This window comes from Macrobrachium nipponense, chromosome 5 (genome assembly GCF_015104395.2).
Source record: "Macrobrachium nipponense isolate FS-2020 chromosome 5, ASM1510439v2, whole genome shotgun sequence".
NCBI lineage: Eukaryota > Metazoa > Arthropoda > Malacostraca > Decapoda > Palaemonidae > Macrobrachium > Macrobrachium nipponense.
The window spans coordinates 96,863,611-96,888,442 of NC_061107.1; the positions used below are offsets into that span (position 1 = coordinate 96,863,611).

A 24,832-nucleotide genomic window follows, 5' to 3' on the forward strand; every position below is an offset into this window, starting at 1 on the left:
ATACCAATAAGTGCCAAAATTTCAACCTTCGGTCAACTTTGACTCGACTGAAATGGTAAAAAAACGCAATTGTAAGCTAAAACTATTACATTCTAGTACTAATATTCAATCATTTACCTTTATTTTGCAACAAATTAGAAGTCTCTAACACAATATTTTGATTTATAATGAATTTATGAAAACATTTTCCTTACGTCCGCGCAGTAACTTCTGAAAAAATCATAAATTTTTTCATCTGATTGTCGTAATGTTTGCACCATTTTAAATTGGCCGTTACATAAAGTTTTCAATATGAAAATGTGCGCAATTTCATGTAGAATACAACAAAAAACAACCCATGATTGTAGCTTTTATCAGCTTTGAAATATTTTCATATAAAAAACGATAGAGAAAAATTTGTACTTCGGTCAACTTTAACTCGACCGAAATGGTCGGAAACTGTAATTGTAAGCTACAACACTTACAGTCTAGTAATATTCAATCAATTACCTTCGTTTTGCAACAAACGGTAAGTCTCTAGCACAATATTTCGATTTATGGTGAATTTTTGAAAACCGCTTTTTTTTTACGTCTGCGCGTTATGAATTCATGTATCATTTTGGGATAATATTTTTCTGTGTTGTCTTGATTGTTTTACAATGTGTTTTATACCAAAATTATTGCGATTTAGTGTACAATACAACAAAAAATTAACTCGTTGGCTTTAACCGTTTTGCTCACAGCATGATTTGTATACAATTACTATATATGACATTTTTTTTTGCACTGTCATATATCCCAATATTTATGTATGATAATGATATTTTTTTCATTTCTGATGGTTACATACTAAACTCCAGGCAATGACAAAAAAAAGCCAAAAATGAACTCTTAATCTTGAAAACTAAGCGTGCTGTGATTTTTTGAAAAAAACATTTTTTCCGCTTCTGCGCTCACTCCCCAACGCCGCCGGAATATGGGAGACGATTTTTAAAATACTGCTTCAGCGTTTAAGGGTTTATGTATGGACTGTCAGGTGGCTTCATGTAATCAACAGAAGGCATCAGAATGCCATTGTCAAATTCCATATGCTGCAGTACGATACTATGTTTACATAAATATTTGTTTCATATTCTGTAAAACAGTTTAGGTTGCATACGTGTCATTTCAGCTTTAGCTAAAATCATGTGTTGTGATTATATCCCAACCTAGTGTTTTTATGTATGCAACTTACCAAGTAGTTACATAGCTATAGTTTCTAAAACCGTCGGCAGCTAGAATTTTTGAAATTCGCAGAAGCGCTAGTTTGTTTTGGTCAGGTGATACCCCCTGCCCACTATCGGGGGAGTGAGGAACCAACACCGTACGAAAATCAGTTGTTTCTGCCAGCTGGTACTGTCAACAAAGTTTCAGTAGCAGCAGAATTTTTGGAATTCTTTGCCATCGCTCATTTGGAGTTATTTGATGAAGTACTCTGAATATTGGAAGTTTTGTTTTCAGTGATAGCTATTTAGGAATTGAAATAGTTTTAAATATTTTTGCACCGAAATTCACTAGTTTTGAATTGTTCTACATAATGTCAGACACTAGTTCATCTGGGATTAGGTATTGTAGTAAAGGCTGCAATACCAGGATCGCTAAAGCGGGTAATGATCCACATTCAGTTTGCACAGGTTGTAGGGGACAGACTTGTACACCAGATCAAACTTGTGGGGAGTGTATTAATTGGAATCAAAGAACTTGGAAGATCTTGACTAGTTACACGAACAAGTTAGAGAGAGATAAGAAGAGAAAAGCGGCTTCTAGAACTAAAGCAAAAAGCTTAATTAGTCGGGAATTGTCTAATGATAATTTGTCTCTTTCTGAACCTTCCCCTCCACCTGTCATTCCCAGTCCTAATCTTGGCTCTCACACACCCGTACCCGATGCTGTGGCCAATTTAGAGGCAAGAGTTGATCAGAAATTTTCGATCATGCTCCAAGCAATGGAGAAATTAGGAGCGCCATGAAAACCCTAATGGACAAGGTAAGTGGTGAAGTGAGTGCAAGTGTAAGTGTGGTGGAGGAGGTGGCTGTTCGGCCCACTGATTCTCCTAGGCAAAGGTCCCTGTCAAACTCCCCAGAACCTGGGAGGAGGCATACTGGTAGCCCAAGGGAGGTTAGTGGTGTCTGCCCACGAGCAGTCGCCCCCTCAGGCGATTCTGTTGACAAATCCCAGATCGCAATAGAGCACCATAGGAAAGGCGTCTCTAAAGGAGTTCCGCTGTCGTCTAGTGCTTCCAGCTCCGGGGAGTCCTCTCCCTGGCGCCAGTGGCGATGCCATGACGAGTTCCGTCCATTGAAAAGGAGGGCTCGTAAGTTTTCTCCCTCTCCAGTCCCCTGTGAAAAGGCTAGCCCTTTACGGACAGCCTTCGTGTATTTTTTGGGACTCTCCAGAGAGATTCTCTCAGGATATGGCAGGAGAGGGACGTTGTAGTGAGAGGATCACATCCTCCAAGTCGAAGTCGTCGTCGAGAATGTCTTCCTCTAGCAGACATTCAGAGGTGAAGAGTACGGGGAAGAGTAGACTTCCGGAGATGTCTTCAGCACCGGTCCACACCTGTAATACTGAAGGACAGGTAAGACTGCCATCGATCCCTCCTGTAATTCCCGAGATTCCTGGGAGACATCTTCAGCGTTCGGAGCATGAGACCCTCCCGACTCCTGAGTGCCCATCGGCGCCACATTTTGCCCGCTCACCAGAGCAGCCTTTGGCGCTCGGAACTTCCGCGGTGACGCTAGAACAACCTTTGGCTCCCAAGCGTTCATTGGCGCCCAGGAATACAGTTGCAACCGAGCGTCCACTAGCGCCCGAGAATCCACAAGCACCCGAGCGTTCAAGAGCGCCCACTAGCGCCCGAGCGTCCAATAGCGCCTGAGCATCCACAGGAATATATGCAACCAAGTGCACAGAGGGACCAGTCTGAAGTGCTCGGACAGTCTATGTCATCAATTTTAGCTTCGGGCCTACTGACAGGACTTCAGGTGATGGCTGCCCCCATCATTCTCTGTTAGCCATCCAGAATAAGTTAGACAGCATTTTAGGCTTTATTCAATCTGCGGCGCCCCCTATCCAACCTGTAGAGACCTTATCACCTATTTCTTCAGCCGAAGAAGAAGAGAAAGGAGAAGAGGAGGATAAAGAGTCTTCTCTCACTGCCTACAAAGCCTTGCTTTTTTACTTTGTAGACAATTTTTCAGATTCATTCTCGCCAGTAACCCCCACGTCTCCAGTGTCTTCTTATATGAGGGACAACCAGGAAGACTCCAGGAAATTACCGAAACTAGTACTGTCCTTTTCGGCTCGAAAAGCGTTTAAAGAAAATTAACTTTTGGCTTGAGGATAAGAGGGATCAAGGCAAGGTCGACTTCTGCTTCCCTCCTCGTCTTTCAACTAGGAGACACTTGTGTTAAGAAACCGGAGAAGCTCTCTCTTTGGGTGTGTCTGCCTCCACCCAGGGAGACTTCTCCGTGTTTATTGACTCGCGAGAAGATCGGCTTTCAACTCGGCCAAGATAATGTTTACGGCGTCAGAATTAGACCACCTCATTAAGAATATCTTTTAAGGTATTCGAAGTTTTTAGTTTCCTGGACTGGACAGTAGGAGCCTTGGGACATAAACTGAAGAGCTATTCAATGTTGAGTGACGAAGCTTTTACAGACATTTCGGGAGTGATCTCCTGTTTAGATAAGGGGAGTAGAAACGGTTCCGCGGAACTAGCCTCTCTCCTCATGTTAGGTATCCTAAAGAAGAGAGAACTATGGTGTTCTTTCACATCCAAGGGAGTATCTCGTACCCAAAAGTCTGCCTTGTTGTATTCGTCCTTGGATAAGAAACACCTGTTTCCAGAAGAGACAGTAGTGCTAGTTGCCTCCGAATTGCAGAAGAAAGCAACACAGGATCTTCTCTCGCATTCCACTAAACGGACTAGAGAAAATATCCCTAGTGTATGCCCCTCGCCAGCCAGCTGAGGACAACCCTTTCGGGGCAGGGGATTCGGTAGATATTTCCCAAGATCAAGGGGCAGAACATGTTTCACCCTTAAATCTATTTAAAAAAACCTCAACCAATCCCTCAACCAAGAAGTAGTGTATCAGCCCTTCGTGCGCCAGTAGGAGCGAGGCTCCATCAGTTTTGGGAAGAATGGGAAGGAAGAGGGGCGGAACCTTGGGTCGTAAAGGTTTTAAGAGAAGATACGATATTCTGTTCAAGAGAAAGCCACTATTATCAGGCTCTCCGATAGCTTTGACAGCCTACTCAGAAAATTCAAAGAAGTTCATCGCCCTTTCGGAAGAGGTTTCGTCTCTTTCAAAAGAAAGCAATAGAGTTAGTAGAGGAGCCATTAACACCAGGATTTTACAATCGTCTTGTTTGTTGTCCCCAAGTCATCAGGGGAATGGAGACCCGTATTGGATGTAAGCACACTGAACCTTTATGTGCAAAAGACAAAGTTCAAGATGGAGACGAATCAGTCTGTCCTTTCATAAATCCGTCAAGGGGATTGGATGATCTCCATCGATATGGAGGATGCATATTTTCTCATCCCAATACACCAAAACTCAAAAGAGGTTTCTGCGTTTTGTCTTCAGGGACAAAATATACCAGTTCAGAGCGCTGTGTTTTGGGCTTTCGACCGCACCACAGGTGTTCACCCGAGTGCTAGCCTCCCATTGCGAAATGGTTACATCTAGTCATGATAAGGATATCCCTTTACTTGGACGATTGGCTTCTCTGGTCACAAACAAAGGAGAGGTGCATGAGGACCTTCAGAAAACCCTGACTTTAGCTCAGGATCTAGGACTTAATAAACAGACGAAAATCGCAGTTACTCCCCAGTCAGGAAATAGTCTATTTGGGGATGAGGATCAACTCAGTGAGTTTTTGGGCTTTTCCATCCCCACAAAGAATTGAGTTGTGCCTACAGAAGGTAGTGAAATTTTTAGCTCTCCAGGAATGCTCTGCAAAGGAATGGATGAGTCTTTTGGGCACTCTATCCTCAATAGAACAGTTCATGACACTAGGGAGACTGCATATGAGGAACCTACAGTTCTTCCTCAGAGCGAATTGGAACAGGAAGAAGTTTCCGGACTCTCTTGTGTTCCCTATCACACAGGAAATAAAGAGGACCTGCAATGGTGGAAGTTAAGAGACAGACTTGCAGAAGGGAGATCCCTCCTCCCGCAGTGTCCCAACCTAGTGTTCTTTTCAGACGCATCAGATTAAGGTTGGGGAGCGATTCTTGGGGACAAAGAAGTATCAGGCATTTGGAATGCAGAACAAAAACAGTGGCATATAAATCAGAAGGAACTGACCACCATCCACTGGGGATTGCTGAAGTTCGCAGACGAAGTTCGCATCAAAGTAGTGGCGATACACTCAGACAGCACGACAGCGCTCTCCTACATAAAGAAACAAGGAGGGACACACTTGTTTTCTCTTTGCGAGACGGAAAGGAGCCTGCTGGTATGTGCGAATTGGAATCAAACCACATTAATTCCAAGGTTTGTTCAGGGGAAACTCAATGTTCTCGCAGACGAACTGAGCCGCAGGAGGCAAGTACTACTTCACACGGAATGGATGATGAACCTAGTGGTATGCCTCAAATTGTGGAAACTCTTGGGGAAACCTACGATAGATTTGTTTGCCAGAGCAAGAAACCATCGTCTCCCCCTTTACTGTTCACCAACCCCGGACCCGAAAGCATGGTCGACAGATGCGATGCTTTTGGATTGGTCGAACAAAGACTTGTACGCTTTTCCTCCATTCAAGATGGTGAGAGAAGTCATCAACAAATTCGGAACGCATCACAACGTTTCGATGACTCATTGCTCCATTCTGGCCAGCGCAGGAATGGTTTCCAGATCTTTTAGATCTGCTAGTGGATTGGCCAAGGTTACTTCCTCAGAGAACAGATCTACTCAGACAACCCCACTTCAGGAGGTTCCATCAAGGACTATCCACTCTGTCTCTAACCGCTTACAGACTGTCCGACAACTCTTACGAGCGAAGGGGTTTTCAAGACAAGCGGCGAGAGCTATCGCACAGTGCAGGAGGGAATCTTCAAGTAAAGTCTATCAGGCAAAGTGGGATGTGTTTAGAGCCTGGTGTAAAGAGCGGAATGTTTCATCTACTAAAACAGATATAGCAGATTTTCTTTTATATTTGAGAACAGATAGAAATCTGTCAACTGCGATTGTCAAAGGCTATAAGGCGATGTTGGGATCTGTTTTCAAGCACAGAGGATTGGAAGTGTCGTCGAATAGAGATCTTGCAGATCTCATTAAGTCCTTCGATATAGAAAAACCCAAAGGTTCGAAGATATTATCTTGGAACCTAGATGCAGTAGTTAAGTGGTTGTCGGAAACTCCGTGTGAGCCATTGCATAGAGCATCGTTGACAGATTTGACGAAAAAGGCCTTATTCCTAGTAGCCCTGTCTACAGCTAAAAGAGTGAGTGAAATAAATGCCATGGACAAGAGAATAGGCTTTGCACAGGGTAATGCTGTTTATGCATTAACCTTGGGGTTTTTGGCAAAAAACGAGATCCCGTACAAACCGTGGCCTCGTTCGTTCAGTATCAAAAACCTCACGGACTTGGTAGGACCGGAAGAAGAAGAGAGGTTCCTATGCCCGGTCAGAGCTCTGAAATGTTATTTACAAAGGACAGAGAAAGTTCGGGTCCCGTCCGATCGTTTATGGTGTTCGGTAAGGAATCCGGCGCGCCCGATGTCTAAAAACGCCCTGGCGTTCTTCTTACGTAGCGTGATTGTAGATGCTCATTCACAAGTGAAAGAAACAGAGTGAAAGAAACTGACCTTAATAAAGTTAAAGTGAAAGCTCACGAGGTAAGAGCAGTGGCAACCTCTCTCGCGTTTAAACACAATCTCTCTTTGGACTCTATTATTCAAGCAACGTATTGGAAATGTAAATCAGTGTTCGCCTTGCATTACTTGCGTGATATTGAAACAGTATATGAGAATTGCAGTACCCTGGGTCCGTATTTAGCGGTGGGCACAGCATTGGGTAAGGGTGTGTAGGAAGTCATACCTTCCTAGCGTATCTCTTTGCCTTGAACGAGGTTGTTGAGTTTTTTAGGGGAGCCTGGAGGTACTATGAATGCACTAGGAGTACCCTTCAGTCATGTGTAGAGTTGGGTATGAATTTTATGGTTATGTTTGAGGTGATATGTTTTTTTACTCTGGTAACATTTAGTTATTTGGTACTGCGCCCTGGGCAGGGGCATCCTTTGGTTGACCATGCTAGCCACAGACATTCCTTAGCTGCATGGGCCCCACTGTTTAGAGGACAAGCCATGGCTATACCGCCACGTCCCTATGAGTTAAGACGACCAACTTCCAGAGGCAGTAATCAACTGTTCAGCTCTCTTAACAGGTAAGGAACCAACAAGCATCTGCATGGATGCTAGCACTAAATATATATTTTATATTTATTAAATTTTAAAAAGTTGTGAGCATATCCATGGATCCCACCTCCTACAATGTGGGATTCAGCTATGTAACTACTTGGTAAGATTTTATGTATAGTACTTACCAAGTAGTTACATGATCAAAGCCCGCCCTCCTCCCCTCACATGGATAATAGGGCATAAACAACTGATTTTCGGAGGTGTTGGTTCCTCACTCCCCCGATAGTGGGCCGGGGGGGGGGGGTGGGGGGGGGTGGGTGTATCACCTGGCCAAAACAAACTAGTGCTTCCGCAAATTTCAAAAATTCTAGCTGCCGACGGTTTTAGAAACTATAGCTATGTAACTACTTGGTAAGTATACATAAAATCTTATTTTATCATAAATAAGTCATTTTCTATCTCATAAGTTTCTTTATTGTTGATTTGACCCTGAACAGACAATGTTTTTATCATCTGGTATAGCTATCAGGTTATCCTCTTGTCATATCTCTGTAAATTGTTGCAATCATTGCTGTCTTTCATCTTCGGAAGTTAATAACTCATTCTTCCTTTTGAGAGGTACAGTGCTGCATTGTCATCTTTTTGTTTTTGCCTTGGAAATTTCATTAACAATTCTTTTGGCTTTCGTAACAGCATTGTCACTCCCTAATTACATGGCTTTGTCAACATTATTATACTGTTTGTCCAAGTATTCTCAGATTTCTTTTTTATTGTAACTTCATTATTGAGACTTAACTACTCAGTGCATTCTACTTTGCATTCTGCATTTTCTCCATGAAATTCGTCTACATACGCTTTTGGCTTCTGTCTATCCTTTATTGTATCTTAGGCCTCATTTGGAATCCAAGGTTTCTGTCGTGTTACCTCACATCTTATTCGTTTTCCAGCTGAATGACATATATTCTTGATGTCAAACCACAATAGTACTCATTCATTGCCTGCACCTCCTGAGACCTGGTTTAGAGTTTAAATATATTTCAGCTCTTAGCTAAAAAGGCTTCTTGATGTTTATCTTTGAGAAGTTTTACACTATTAAACCTAGACACTGTTGACTTTTTGTTGGGAGCTCATCATTTCTGTGCTAGTGTGGCAATGACAGTTTGGTTATCATACCATCAGCTGCTTCTGTATATAGTTCCTAAATGGAATTGATGGATATGTGATATATTTGATTTCTGTGACTACCACCAAGAGAAGCCCAATTGTATAGAAGCCCTTTTGTTGGAAAAGAGAACCTCTAATCATCAAATTAATTGCTGTACAAAAGTTAATAAAATGTACCCCATTTGTTTATAGTCAATCTTAGGCCTTCGTTGCCCATTACATCCCCTATGCTATCATTGTTCACATTCATATTACCAACAACTACTCTCACATCTCTCTCTGGATATTCATTAATAACATTGTACACTTTTGGAAGCACAGTAGCTTGGTTCAGTAAATAGGGATTGGGAGCCGGTTAAGTAGGTTTTCTGGTAATCCCTCAAGATTGTGTATGCATACATGATAATGATAAAGTAATTAGACATTTAATTTCCGTCAGAAAGTTTCTTTTTAACGTATGAATTTGAGATGTAATATTTTCTGGGATGTGCCTTTATGGTGCTGTTTCAAAAGATTTGACTTACAATTGCTGCCGCTTTTAAGTAAAGGTATAGTAGACCTGTTTGAGAATACTGGAGCAGGCCAATTTGAGTCTCTCTCTCTCTCTCTCTCTCTCTCTCTCTCTCTCTCTCTCTCTCTCTCTCTCTCTCTCTCTCTCTCTCTCTCTCTCTCTCTCTCTCTCTCTCTCTCTCTCAGCAAAACTAAAGTTTCAGAAAAATCATGGTACCAACAAGCCTTATATACAGCAAAGCCAAAGGGAAAGTGTGTAATATTATATCATTTTATTTTCAGGTTGCAGAGTTCATGCATCTTAAGAAAGATCTTGAAATGTGCTCCTACCCTTCATATTAGAAGAGGCCTTGAAATGTGACCTTCTGCAACATAGTTGTCCTAAGTTTTACTGTTGGTTTTGCCACCAGTGTTTTATGAAATGAAATTGGATAGCCAAAGGAAAGAAGAATGGCATCTGTTGTTACTACCTTGGGTGCTGGCGACCTTGAGTTGTTTGGAAATGTTGCTGGACTTGAACACAGATTAGGAACTGAGCTTCCTGAACACAGATTAGGAACCGAGCTTCCTCAGGGCAAATTCTTTGACCTTAGAACTGTCATTACTGTACTATGTTGTAACAGTGAAAGTGCAATATCATGTATTCCAAGAGGCACTAAGAGTAATGTGTACTTTGTTTGTACACATTCAGGATTAGATTTAGATTTTGCTGACGATTGTTCTTGGGTATCGGGCAGTTCAATTCACCGAACCCGATATGTATGCCTACCAAATAATGCCTTAAAAAGAGTTGCTTATAGAAATAGTTTGTATGTAATCCCACAGTTAACAAGTGGCGAGAGAACTTTTGTTCCTTTAAATCCACAGCCATCACATGATGATATTCTTGAAATTAATACAAGAACTTTTAGTCATTTAGAAAGTGCAGATTACAAGAAGAGAGCTACATGGATTAGTAAATTGCCAGTCCGTATATGGCCGGTTCTTCCAGGAACTGCATGTGTCGAGTATTCGGGTACTTCACCTGAAGTATCTTCAATTGAAGATGAACCATATACATCTGCAGATCAAGGAGAAACCAGAAAAATACAAGGAAGTGCCATTTTTAATTCAGGGAGTTGTCAGGATGTTGGACAAGTGAACTTGAATGCTAATGGTGGAACATACGACCTAAAAAATAATTATGAATCCCCTTCAAATGCCCATTTTATTTATGGTAACTCAGAATGTGAAGGATATGAGTTTGATATTCCAGTGTTAAATGTAGAGGAGATAGAAAAATGTTTCCCTCAATATTTGCCTTATGAACCTGAACCTTTGTACGCAGATGGAGTCAAAAGTGATTTTGCAGCAAAACCTCTCTATTTTTATACCACTTCAAACTTTTATGTCCAATCTATGCCTCCTTCAATTCCAGTTTATAAAGTGGGTGGAGAAGGAGTTGGAGGGAGGGCTTTTGAGAATAATGATGTAACAGGTTATGAGACAGATGTATCGCAGCTTTATGCGGACATTGCTGCAAAGTGTAAAGACAGAAAAATTTCAGTTGTTGCTTCTAATTGTGGCAGTGGTAATGTAAGCAGTAGTTTATTTAGTAATTTCATGGAAGGTACACCTTTACCTGAGGGAAAGTTTTTAGATATGCAAGATCTTATTCATGCACTTATTTCATGTACCCCGTTGGATATAATACCAAGAGGTTTCAAGAAAAATCTATATTTCATTGTTAAGCAAAATATACAGGGTGGTGAAAGCATTTCTCTTTCAAAATTATATATAGATGAATTTTCTTGGGTTGGTTGTCTTGAAACTACAGAGGCTTTTTATGGCAAGAAAACTGGAGAATTCGAAAGGCTAGTTTTAAAGAATGGAAATTACTTTTTGAACAGTGAGAAAACTCCCATGAATCCTCAACCAACAACAGATGATATTTTAATTGTCAAAAGAAATTATGGCTCAGCACAAGCACCATTTAGTCTTCAAAGGCGTATCACGTTGATCACAAATGTACCGTCATACTTGCATTCTAGTATTTCTCTGAGTGTGTGTGTTGAATATGTTAGTGGTTTGGAAGGGTTTATTGATGGTGAAAAGTTTAGTAATGTACCCTTTCCAGTTCATAATAATAGGAGTGGTCAGGATGGGACTTCATTGCCTCACAAATCTGCTCTGACATATGGTATTCCATTACCAGAAGGCAACTTTTTAGACATTGATACCTTGTTGGCAGCGTTAGTATCAAGAGATAGCTTGTCTTATATACCAGATTGTGTTAAAGATGATGTATACTTTATATGTAATGACACTTCAAATTTGTTTTGTCGAGAGACAAGGGAAATAAGTTCTGATTTTGATGTGTTTGGCCCATGGCATAATAGTCACTCTCTTATTATAAGCTTTATTGTACATAAAATGGGGTCATATGAGAGATGTTATGTAGAGGATGAACTGTATTACAGACAGAAAAAGGTGGGCAATGATGTGAAATATGAATTGTATGATCCACAGCCATCGTCCAACAGTATACTGGAAATTTACAGAAGTCATGCCTCAAGCTTAGGTCTTTGGAGAAGAATTACCTGGGTAGTTAGAGCCCCTAAGGTCCTTTGTTCAGTTGTTCCTCACACTGCTTGTGTAGAATATTTAAGGTTGTTCCGTCAGGGGCCGTTAGTGAACAAAAGTGATAATCATGTTGAGAGCGCAACAGACAAAGACAGAACAACATGCAGTGAAGGTGCACCTTTACCTGAAGGGAAGTTTTTGTCCCCAAGGCAACTGCTTCAAGCACTGCGCTCTGCTAAACCTGTTGACAAAATTCCAGAAGGATTGAATAATAATATGTATTTCATTGTAGGAATTGAAAAGGTAAAAGACTTGTGTGGTGAGAGCGACAGGTATTCAGGAAGTGAAGTGACTCATGAAATGTATGCTACTCTACCAGAGTCAAAGTCTGATGTCCAAATATTTAAAAAACGTGGCTTTTATTGTGTGAAGAATGGTGTGCCATTATTACCACAACCAACTTATGACAGCATTTTGGGTATTGATCGTCTTACATCAACATGGAGAAAGTCTGGAGGTTGCAAGAGACAGATTACCTGGATAACTAAAGTACCTCCTCACTTGGCTCCATTGCCAACAAATTTAGCCTGTGTGGAATATGCCGTGGATAGCGAAGCATGTCAGGAATCTGTTCATTCATTGCAGTCAGATTCTTGGAAAGGTGCCCATGATAGTAAACAAAAATTTGTAAAGAGCACTGTTGGACAAAATATAACACAGCCTTTGTCTTCTCTTCTGAAAGAATCAGACAGTTTGTTGAAGGATGTTTTATTTCCTATTTCAGATGATGTGAGAGATAGCTTTATTCATCACATAGAGTATAGGAAAGGTGAAATAACTTCATTGACATTATATAAAGAAGAGCAGTTGCTGAATTTGTATCAGTTTTGTTGTTCTGATTTCCATCCTTCTGTACTTGGTGTGAAAACATTATTTAAAAACCAAGCTTTTAATGTTACTGTCTTGACCTACATAAATTATTCTGTAATTCATGGTCTGACAGGTGAACATCCTGTATTTATTGGTCCAGTATTCCTTCATAAAGATGATGATTGTTTGACGTATAATGTGTTTTTATCTCATATTAAAAAAAGAATGAGTAAAATTCATGGCCAGGTGAGAGGAGGAAAACAGAACCCACTGGTTTTGGGAACTGATGTTAGCAAAGCATTGCAACAGTCATTAGATAGGTTTCCAAAAAGTTGTAAACTTATATGTTCTGATGATGTGAAACACCATGTTTTGCAGATGGTAAAGGACCACTTCAATTCTAGCCAGTCATCAGATTTGGTTGAAAAAATAGTAAAGTTATTTGTTGGATCTGAAGGACTGTGTAACAGTCCAAATGAAAAGGAGCTTCTTAATCAATTTAGAATGGCCAAACTTATGGGATTTGTTCCTTCAGAGCTATTGCTGCAATTTGAAAATAATTTTTTTCCAATTTTGAAGAGAAATTTTGCAACTTATGATCGTCATCCATGGATAAAACGAGGATGGGTAAATGAGGGTAGTACAAGATTTATGTTTGAGCTAACAGAAACAGAGAGCATAATTTCTAGATTTACTCACATGAAAAACAGAAATGAATTTGGAGGTAATATTTTGGGCACATTGGTGAACAACTTGTATGATTGTGTGCAAAATCAGGTAAATGAAGTTTTCAGTGCTTTAATGGGTAATAGTGAGCTTTTAACAATTTCTGATGACTTTGAAATGTATAAGATTAGTAGACATTTGAATCTTTGTCTAACAGAGGCACAACTTTTTGAAAGATTTCGGGATTTCCTTAGTGGGAAAATGTTGAAAGGAAAAGTTAAACCCAGGGAAAAAATTGGAAGTGAAAATGTAAGGATGAAATCTAGTACTGATCCAGAATTAGTTGTTCAGCCAGAAAGAGAGACTCCTGGGAAAGGGGGTGATGACTACATTAGAGAAAGAAACACACTTCTCAGGCCAGTACGTAAGAACATGAATTATGGGCACAGACATGAATTCATAGGTGATGAAGTTAAACCTGGTACTTGTAAGATGAACTTTGAGGACAGTTGTGAAGAAAGACCGCAATTGTCCCAAAAGAGGAGGAGAAATACTAATTCAACAAACGAACCTAATACAGCAATGAAAATTCACGGAGCATTTCTTGGAAGGCATGAGGAGAAGGCACAAAAGCCCCAGAACAGACTTCTTGAAGAAAAGAAATCGGAACTGTTTTGTGATGGTAACTTCAGTCCTGAAGCATTGGGTATTATAGATAATGGAGAAGTAAAGGAACTGGCAGTGAAGAGTCAAGGGAGAAACAGTTTAGGTAAGACAGTTAAGGACACTAAGAGTGAAGTTGTTCAGGAAAGCTGTGAACAGTATGGGCAAGAATCTGTTACTCCACAGGAAAAGATTGTTGAGCCAGGGTTTGGAGATAGTAATTGTTTTCGTGGGCTGTTAGTTGAGAAATGTTCATTAAATGTCGGAGAGGTAACTGAGAACAAATTTAAGAAAAAAACTTCATCTGGACCGAAGTCAAATGGTTCATTGAAACGCAGAAAGAACATTATTGTCTGTGGTAAATTGAGTGAAAAGTTTAAGGTAAAATCTTTGAGGGGACAACAGAGGAAGTTGCTTAAAGATAACACTGGTCATTCCTACAAAATACGTGAAAGTAATCGCGTTAGTATTGGTAGACGTCAATTTACACAATTAAGAAAATTTCAAGGGAATTTGCAGAATTGCATTCCTAAGTCAATGGATAAACAAAACACGAAATGGGTTGAGCCGTGCTTTAGGAAGTCTAGAAAAAGGAAGGGAAATACAAACCAACATTCAGTAGGTAATGAATGTCAGGTGGTAGATGGAAATTCCAGAAGAAATTCCAGAAAAAACAGTTTATATGATGAAGTGAAATGCAGTACTGATAGAAAGAAGCATTGCTTGAAAAAGGTTTATGTGAAATTGGAATATCTTCCACAAGAAACACTAAGAAAATTATCAGAGCATGGTAGTTTGCTTGTGTAATCAGTGGTACCCTTTTGTTGTGGAAGTTCATTTATTATATTAGTACTGAAATTTTCCTTTTAAGAAATAATCCAAATCGGTGATACCTTCGATTCATTGGATGTTCATTTATTGTATTACTGATTATAGGTTTGAGAAACAATCCTAGATTGATGATACCTTTATACATTAGCATTAGAAGTTTGTTTACTGTAATTGAGAATTGCTTTTACAAAATTAAAAGTACCTGAAGGATGATTACATGGGAGTAGATATCTCATTTGTATAGAGCTGTAATGTTAGGAAGCAAAGTTTATTTTTGTATTCTAAGTTGTGTATAGTATACCAGTCAGTAAAAAATTTATTTATTTTGCCCTTGGGCTACTGAGGAGCAATTAGTCATTGTGTCTGCTGAAGTTTTGTATATACAGCATATTATTCCAGATCTTTTTATAGACATAGCTGATAGTCAGCTCAGTGATAAAGTTAAATTTTTTTAAGAAATGTAAATATTACCATATTTCTTAATGTTTTAGGGTTAACCTGGTTGATTCTCTTATGAGAATACAAACTGCTATTACCTGTTATACAGAGTTTATTGCTATGATCTAGGGTTGGTCATTTTAAACTGGGTAATATGGTAGCTGGCTGGTGGTATGTGGATAATTTGGGGGAAACTCCCTTTGCGTGCTGTCTTCAACTTTTTCTTCTGCTACTGTCAGACAAGAACATCTTGCTGTGGTATTTTTGACTGCTAAGCTGATTGTTTTCCTTTTATTTATTTATTTATTTTTTTTTTTGGGGGGGGGTGTGAAATTGATGTCAAAGAAGAATGAGCGATGTAATGTGAAAGATGTGAAGAAGAGTGTCCTTTGTCTGGGAAATACTTCCCCCTTGATGCCATCAAATCATTTCTGTGGCCTTCTGTCAGTATTCCTAGGTATCTATCTTTGGCATTGGGAGGGTTAGGAATCTCGCCCTGAGTTTTGTGTTCTCAAGTTTGTGTCAAAAACCCAGAATCAGTCAGTTCCAGTGAGAGAAGAGAAGCTTTTGGGCTTCCTCTCTTGGACTTGTATGGTGGTGATCCAGGCGAGATGGTTGTGATCCAGATGAGACGGTTTTATACCCTGAACTAGCATATCGATGTAAATGGCAATGGCTTTTATTCTTATATAAGCAGTTAAATATTTCAGAGTACTAATTTGTATTTTTTAGGTATTACAGACCAGAGCCTTTTATAATTCTGCCTCAAACCACACTATTTAGTCCCTATGCTGAAGGAGAACATGTATGGTGACAATGGGCTAGTGGGGGTTTCCCTCCCAGCCACTCACTTACCACCAGTTAACTTCCCTTGTTAGGAAGTTCCAAGGACTGATTCTAGCAATACAATTACTGTACTGTAGTTTGAAAGATATGTTAAATTTGTCTGTTGTAATCAGACATATACTGTATGTATATTTTTATTACATATACAGTATATATTAGTGTATATAATGTATGCAAATAATATAGTATGATGTAGAGTACAATAAAGACTTTCAAAAGAAAGAAAGCATTCTATTTGTTGAAAAACACAACATCACAATACCTCACCAGTATATGAAAGGAGTGGAGCAAAGCATTAGTACATAGAGACCAGGACTTAGAACCAGGTAGTGGGTTAAAAATACACAAATGCTTGGACAACTCTTACCTTGGAATCTCTAAAAATGTTTTAATATATCTAAAAAAAAAATTAAATATTAACAGGTTGCAGCTTAAAACTAAATATTGGATTAGGTGGAGATGTTGAAGTTTAACAATTTCTTCAGTGGGGCCACCACCAAGATTTGCTGTTAGAAGTTAGGACAGTTACAAAATGTGTTTCACTGGGTTGGGGTTCTTTGTTTGTTCATCAAGATGTCATGTTGGTCAAGTGAGTTTGGCCTGTGCAAGGAGGAACTATTTTATTTATTTATTTAATTTTTTTCTCGAAAACCACATTCTTGAATTTATTTATGACAGGATACAGTATAGGTAGACCTTCACTGTTCTGACACCATTGGAGACCTGGGGAGTAAGGATTACCTTTAAGACTAACCACTTCATTATCCCACTGAAATATCCTCTTAACCTGCTATGTGTAACCAATTAATATTTGACCCCAATTTTTCCTCCCTAAAACTCATAATTTTATCATATATTCAGTACTACTAGTCCTTATTTTTTAAGATGTCAATGGTTAGGCTGTTGCTCACCAGTATGGTCTCATCCCACAAACTGCTGTACTGCCTTACAGAATGTTATAATGTAGCCATCATTATCCTTGATGTTATAGCAAAAAGTTGAAGTTGTCTTAACCCAGTTGAGTGTTTTGCATAATTACCCCATTCATGAATATATTTTGAATGATAGCAGTGTGCCAGTGTGTGTGTGTAGATTGGAACATGTCTGTTGAGCACATTCTAGGGCACTGCTCCAGATTCATTAGTAGCAAGAGAAAGAATGGCCTTCATCTTACTTAGATTGTGGCTGAAAATTTTTTACTTTATCCCCCTATGACTTTTCCAAAAGAAATTTGTTTTTCATGGCATATAAACTTTTGATATGCAAATGTGTGTTGGTGATAAATTTCTATACATTAGCATGTTTGTAGTCCATTTTTGTGGAAAGTATTTTTTTTCTCTTATAAAACTTCATCATTCACATTTCATTGCCATTAGTTGTTGAATATCCCTGGCCCCAGTATCAGATAATATGGCTCAAATTTCATACATTCATTCCCTCATAACAGTCCAGAAGCTTGTGTTATTTGTTCTCTTCCTTAACTTGCACCTTAAGTTGCTCTTGTGGGTCTTTTTTATGATGTTCCACTCAACATCTTTAATTCATCTTGATTTAAACACTGGATTTTCTGATGGGACAAGATTCTCTCACTCTCATTTTATCATATGTCCAAACTGTCTCAGTCTTTGAGAATTTTGTCAAATCCTTGACACCTCATCACTGCATTATATAATCACTTGTAATATAATTTTCTTACCGCACACTGACTGTTGACTTTTGTATTTGGTAGTTGAACCTTCTCCAATTTTCTTCCATTTCTCTGTTTGTGCACTAAGTCGTCTGCTGCTTAGTGTATTAGAGGCTTTATACACAAAAATTTTATGTTAATTAATAGGATTATTTTATTCACTTTTAGTCAGAGTATTCCATTTGAATTTCATCTAGACTTTTGCTGACAGATCGTTTACTTGCTCCCCTCTCTTGATAGCCCTTTGAGCATCGAGTGTTTTGACGTTGTCATATGGTTAAACTACTTAAGAGATGCTGATAACCCTCTCAGTATAGTCCATTGCATCTCCTGAGGCAACAAATGCTCTACCTACCTCACGGTGCCTACCCTGCCACCATAACCTGCACACCTCACATAGTGAAGAGTGGGACTGGATACTTCCAAGTAAATGTAATCACAAGATAGAGGATCCAATTACAGGCAGTCCCTTGGTTACGACAGGGGTTCTCTTTTTGAGGCGTTGTAAGCCGAAAATCGAAAGCCAGAACATCATAAAAAATCCTAAGAAAATCTTACTTTTAATGCTTTAGGTGCATTAAAAACTATGTAAACTGCATTCTCATTGCATTTTTCATAAAAAAAACCCTGCAAATATTGATTATTTTGCATTTTTGGAGTCATATTTCTCCTGCTAGATCAGCGTTGTAGTCGCCATAACCCTGGAACATGCGTCGTAAACATGGAAATAATTTCTGATAAATAGTATAATTGAAGAGCGTTGTAACCTTGGAACGTCGTAAGCCGAACCCGTCGTAAGCCAGGGACTGCCTGTGCAGTCTTTGACCTGATGGGCAACAATCTCCTGCTGCTACTAAATAATGACTTAAGGAAAAAATTACATTGAAAAGGCAGTCAACAGTTTGTTGCTCCTTTGAAAATACAAACTGTCCTTGTAATATAGGAGTACCTTCAACTTGATCTTTGTGCAGTTGTTAAGCTATGTAATATGGGATTTAACTTGTGTTTAGGGCTGTTATAGTGCGTTTCCTTTTCTAAGATCGTTCTGGTGGGGCCAGGTAGAAAGGCAGAGTTGTCATATCTACCTGTATGTAAGTTCCATTAAATGCTTCCCGCAGATGTAATCCTTCTTAGGAGGATTCGCTTTAGACCTTGGGAGTCAAGGGAAAGGGTTTGCTTCTTCCCTGTTAACGTTTTATTTTTTTTTTATTCCCGATTCTGTTTACCTATTCCTTCTTTCTCTTTCTATAATTATGATGCGCTGAATGGCCTGTTGACTCCGGTGTTTGGACTTGAAACATAAATTCATAAGTCAATCGAACTATTAAGCCTTAGAAAAGACAACCACTCATTCCTTGTTTGCATAACATTTTTATCAAAATCTTACAAGTCAGTCACAGGACTTGCTTTCTCTTTTCTTTTTTGAAACACTGGAGATTCCTCTATATTTCCTGCCTCTCTTGCTTCTTACGTCTACGAATAATCATTTCTGACATTTGTTGCTTCAGATGTTTGCTTGATAGCCTTTGTAACATCAGTTACAGGACCCTCATGATGTTTTTATAAAATGAAGAATTTCAGGAAATTATAGACTTATTTCCTTGGCCTCAAGTGGTGGGTGAAGATGTTTACAGGAGTCACTTGGGCTGGGCTGTTCATACTTGTCACAGTGGGTGATCGAGAGCAAGTATCCTTTAATGATATTGACTGTAACCTTTTAAATCCTCTTTAAAATCATAGGTCCCCTAAACTCAGATCTGGCATCGTCGGGGAAAAAATATGCCATTTCTTCAATTTCGTTAATGAAACAGGTTTTAACGAAGAATATACGAAATAAGATATATTCAAAATATCTGATGGAAACAAAGAACCACATTTCAAGGAATGAAAACTTTTTCAATAGACTCCATGAAGCTAATATGATTACCATAACATGAAGATTGGCAACGTATGATATCTGAACAAGCCACACCACAGCGATCTAGAAAAGTAAACGCACTGTACGTAGTTGGGAATATCCCTCTCTCACCTTCTTACACTAAGCACACTTTCTTTGGCTGCTGGGAAGGGAAGATGTCACTATGCTCCTCCTTTTCCACTTACTGCCCTTGGATGGTTGATTGGTATTTTCTCTTTGTTTTGAATATGGCTGTTTGTTTTCATATCTGGGTATGAAGAAAAAACAGGAACATGGATGTTATAAGGGCATGGACAATCTGGATTCCTCATGCTCCCCCATTACCATTGACCTTCACAGGTATTTCATCTCCTGTGGCAGAGACAGAAGGAAGATCAAAATGTGCTTTCTGGCCTCATTTTTGTGAGCATTTCCTCACTAACTTCACTGAATCCTTTGAGATTCTCTTTCTACCCCTGCTATTTCCATTCCATTCCCTATTTCCATTCCATTCCCAGTAGCAAGTTCACCCCCATTTCAGTCCAGGGGTGAGGAGCATTTACTCGTAGGATGAATGGTAGATCACTATCACCTGTATGAGTGATCATCTAGCTTTGAGTAAGGCTGACCATTGAGAGTTCTTGGTACATACTCTATCCAAGACTTCTTGGTGCTCTATTCCAAACTACTTAGACATGAGTATTGCTCTGAACTTGCCTCTTAGTCTCTGTGGATTCACCCATTGATGAGTCAGTGCACTCCACTTGCTCCTTTTGTGCCCAGTCTTGGGACTGTGCATGCACAATGGAATGGGATAGCTCCCACCCTTTATGGTTCTCTGGAGGCACAATAGGTGGAGCAAACACACACCACCGGTCTCTCTGGGTACACAAAGTCTATAGACATATTGTGCAGGAAGAAGGTAGGTTCTTCTCTCTGTACAACTTTGGAGGTATGTTGGGTCTAGCTAGCACTACCTTTTCATGCAGCGCTTGCAAGGTCTACAGATTGTGCATGTGCAGAGTGTTCTCTTGTTTGAGACATCCCCTCTCAGGATCCATACCCCTGTGTGTTTTTTCACCACAGACCTGGGAAGTGCATGTGTATGTGTAAGACATGGCCATACTTGTTCCTGTCCCCTTTACTTGCCTTTGGCTACTGAATATAAGGTTGATACATAATACATTGGTTAATTCTTGTTCTGAATCATATTCTCACAGCGGATCTTGGAGGGCCCGTGATGTTTCCCCCAGTACACATAATATCATTCAGACATAATGATTCCAGGAATGGGCAAGGGGCCAGACAGGCTGAACTTCCTCTTGAGGAAGAGGGCCCAGCTTGTCCATACTGCAAATGACTTGGCTATCATGCAATTTTTAGATTTATCCTGCTTTTCTATAAGCGTAGTACTCTTGAGGATGCCTCCACGGCTCAAATCTGGCTTCGGTCTTGTGAGTTGAACTTGCCCTTGAGTTTGTTCTTAGGTCAGGTGACATTCCAATAAGATTTTGGGCCACCTTGTTGTACTGGTGAGTGGCAACACTCAAAGTGATGCACTCAACAAGCAAGGAGGGACTCACACTTCCACTCTACAAGTTGGCAATGCAGATGCACGAATGGGCAGGTCACCTCTCTCGAGTTGTCAACCTGATATGTTCCTGGCAGACAGAATGTGGCGGAATAGCGTAGTTGCCAAGGTTAGGTTGTAGGACAGAGAGGGTCTTGCAGGCCCGAATAGAGGCGACGCTGTTAGAACTCCAACTCCCCTGTGCTTGACGTGTTTGCCACGAGACCAAACTGATCAGGAAACTTTCAGTGTTTTGTTCAATGGTTCCAGATCCTGGATAGAATTGTAAGATGCATTCCAACACTCCTGGGACATTAGGACATTACACCCCATCACTGTTCAACCTGTTTTACCATGATCAGCAGCATTGACACCCCAGGTCTCAGGATGACCCTGGTGGCTTGTTGACACTCAAGCTGTCTGGTATAAGCATCTATTGATGCTCGTAGTCAGGGCACTGATTGAATTCTCCCTCTCCCTCACCTTTTGTGACCCCTCCCCTCTTATCAGCTAACATTTAGAGACCACCAGGCAGTTTATTCTCTTAATCAGCACACTTGGAGGTTATCCAGCATATCCTACAAGAGAGGCTTTTCTTGCAGGATTGTGTGGGAGTTTCTTGTTACTCCAATGTTGTTCTGCAGATATGTAATAGCAAAGTTGGACTATCTTCTTTGATGGGTGTCCTAGGAGTACCTCTCTGGTTGGAGTGTGTTAAGCAGGTTGCAGATTTTGTTGTCTTTCTTGGCTGGGACACTGCCTTTGTCTCCATGGTAAAAGGCTATCAGGTCTTTATACATCATCTTTCCTCCTTGTGTGAGAACTCACAAAGTCTGTCATAGGACCGTCCCTAACCTTTCTTAGAAATTTCTGTTTGCCTGTTAATGGTGGTAGGTGTCTGGGATTGGCAGATGACCTTTACAACATTCTACATGACACACAAATTGCCCATAAGCCCCAGGATACCTTCGCCTTTGGGACCTTTGGTGGCTTCGCAGAAGGTTGGGTAGACACCCAGCCCCATTTGACAGAATACTTGTTTACAGTAACAGAGTTGTATTCTGAACCCATCACTTTGTGTTAGCCAGAATGATCTACTTTTTGAATTCTCTTATGTGGGTTTACATGGTTTTCTTACCCAGGACCAGGGGCCTACAGCTCTATTGTCTCATATGCCATATCTAGGGGGATGCTGGAGCATTGTTTCATCTTTTTATCATTACCGGGAGCATGACATTTTCCAAGTGAGACTCTACTCCGGTCAGTTGTCAGAGAATATTTCTCTCCAAAGAAGTAAGTTGTCTACGTGAAGGCTGATGGTATGTCTTTCTGTAAGAACAAACAGCAAATTTAAAGTAATTTGTATTTTTAAAGGTAAACAAACTCGTCTTTTATTATAATCCCACATCAGCCACCCAGCTGTGTCCCTGAAGCTGAAGGAAAAAGTGCTTGGTGACAAAAGGGAGTGAGGGGTATTCTCTCACTCAATCTCCGGTAACTACAAGTTAATGGCATTGTTGCCGAGTTCAATGACTTACCTAGCTTTTGCTGAAGGATGCTCTTATATAAGACTGGTTTTTATTCCTAAGAAATGTACAAATTACAATACATTTGAATTTGCTATTATCTATCTATCTATACAACTTTAATAGACCGCTTCCTGGGAGTGCTATTGAAATCATGCAGAACTGAATTGAGGAAACAGATCATCTAGGATAGTGAGTCATTAACAATAAATACATATGTAATTATTATATCTAAAAAATATGCCTATAAGCATTTAATCACATATCCAGTGCAAAATCTTATCTCAGAATCATGCTGTCCTACATCACTAATGTCCTCACTAATAATGATATTTGAGAAAATCATGAGAGGTGGTAAACTTCATGATTTATAACATTTTCCTTCTTACTAACCAACATGCTTTATACAGGGGAAAGCCAATGGTATCAGAATAAATGGGCCTGTAGGAGCCTGATTACATACAGTAGCTCAAGTCATATGAGGTGCCCTGCAAAGAGCTGTTCTCAGTTCTGTTATCTTATTATAATTTAGTGATTATATTAATGTTGATAACCTAGAAAGCTCGTTTATATCTTCATAACCCGACAATTCCTGTGTAGTGGTGTTACCAGACCTGTGTGAAAACTTCCAGTTTCAAAATGAAGATGTGTTGCCATATCCTTGGGTGCAAAAAATTAAGTGATCTCTAATGGGGAGAAATTCTAATAGTACTCAACTTTATTAAGAAGTCTAGAAATTTCAGTTAAGTATCCTAAACCAGGTAGAATTGATACAAGAATTATCAAGTCAAAGATATGAGGGATATACACATCTTAATGCTTAACATTGCCAACTTGTATCAACAGTCATAGCAAAATGTGAAAATATGGCATGGATACTACTAGATATCAATACGATGTGCATGCTGTGATGTGTGTCGTATGACCGTAAAAGATAGGCTGTAGGGCGTACTACACAATTACCAAAGTGGTTAATTATTTGCTTCAACTTTCCTGCTGTGCTAAAATGAAGCTATTGAAACTAAGCAGCATCTTATAACTATGCTTGAACACCATAAAATTTTGTAAACCTGCAAGAGCCAAAGAAGGCTTGGTTTCAAATCCACTTACACACCCATTAAAACGAATAATTTTCTTTTCATTTTCACCACAAACTTTAGAACTAGTGTCTGATGTGTGTTCCCTGAACCTACCCTCTTAAAGTAGCATAACCCAATTGAGTTTGCGTACATCCTCATTTGCATCCACGTCCTCAAATCTATTGAATTGTCTACCTCCCTGTCTCAACTATCACTAATCAACCTATACACATACTCAAGCACCCCACTGTCATTTCAGCAACCTAGGCCTGGCATCTTGTATTCAGTCCTGGAGTTCGAGGTCTAACATCATTCCTTCCATAATTGCAATTAGTAGTAAATACTATTTCTACTACTATAAGTCCATATGGGAGGGCTTCAACAAATTGATCCCCCTGCCTGCTGATGGGTGGTAATCTCACACAGTATATTTAATAACCCGGCAAGTGTTTATCTTGGTAAATTTTGTTTCCTTCATTTTTATGGTACCAGTTGATTACTCTTGAAAACAAAAACTTGTTAATTACAGTACAGTTTGCATTCTCATCATCATAATTTTGTGCATTGGTTTGTTACAAAGTAAATAAACTTTTTTTTTTTAATTGTTGCATTTTAAGGATATTTTATTATTTGTATGTAACCATAATTTGTAATTTTATAAATATTAAAACATAGCTGAAGCAGATAAAGCCACAGAAGGGGTTTCTCCAGTATTATACTTTTTATCATTTTAATTTTAGTACTTCCCTGGTAAATACGTAGAGCACAGCTATATAGAGGTAACAGAACCACATTACTAGTATACTAGTACTTTAGTGTAGTGTAGAATATTCAGTAGGGTCTTGATTGACTATACATAATTACACCCTGTACAAATATTAGTGTTGGACTGAAAGAACCAAGTCCAGTTTTTAGCACTTTTCTTATAATCAACCTGTTGCTAGCTTGTTAATTCACAATCATTTATGACATACTCTTTGCCAAACTTCATTATGAGTGCCTTTGGTAATCATTATGAGTGCCTTTGGTAATCAAGTCAGTTTGGTACTGAGATCCTTGCCTGTAAATAAAGGTTATATCTCACGACAAGTTATCCTCCTTACAGATTTTGAAATGCAATGTATTGTGGAATTTTTTCA

The 24,832-nt window shown here is 39.5% G+C and overlaps 2 protein-coding genes across 5 annotated transcripts in view; both read left to right on the forward strand.

The window, feature by feature from the left end:
* Positions 1 to 16,238, forward strand: part of LOC135215536 (uncharacterized) — a 116,681-nt gene extending 100,443 nt beyond the window's left edge. For all 4 annotated transcript variants that reach the window (XM_064250368.1, XM_064250366.1, XM_064250367.1 and 1 more), the window contains exon 2: positions 9,341 to 16,238. In XM_064250368.1, coding sequence (XP_064106438.1) covers positions 9,509 to 14,626 — 5,118 coding nt within the window. In that variant the 5' untranslated portion in view covers positions 9,341 to 9,508 and the 3' untranslated portion in view covers positions 14,627 to 16,238. The remainder of the gene's footprint in view (positions 1 to 9,340) is intronic.
* LOC135215538 (polyadenylate-binding protein 2-like) overlaps positions 1 to 24,832 on the forward strand; it is a 175,224-nt gene that overhangs the window by 55,609 nt on the left and 94,783 nt on the right. The gene's annotated exons all lie outside the window — the stretch shown is intronic.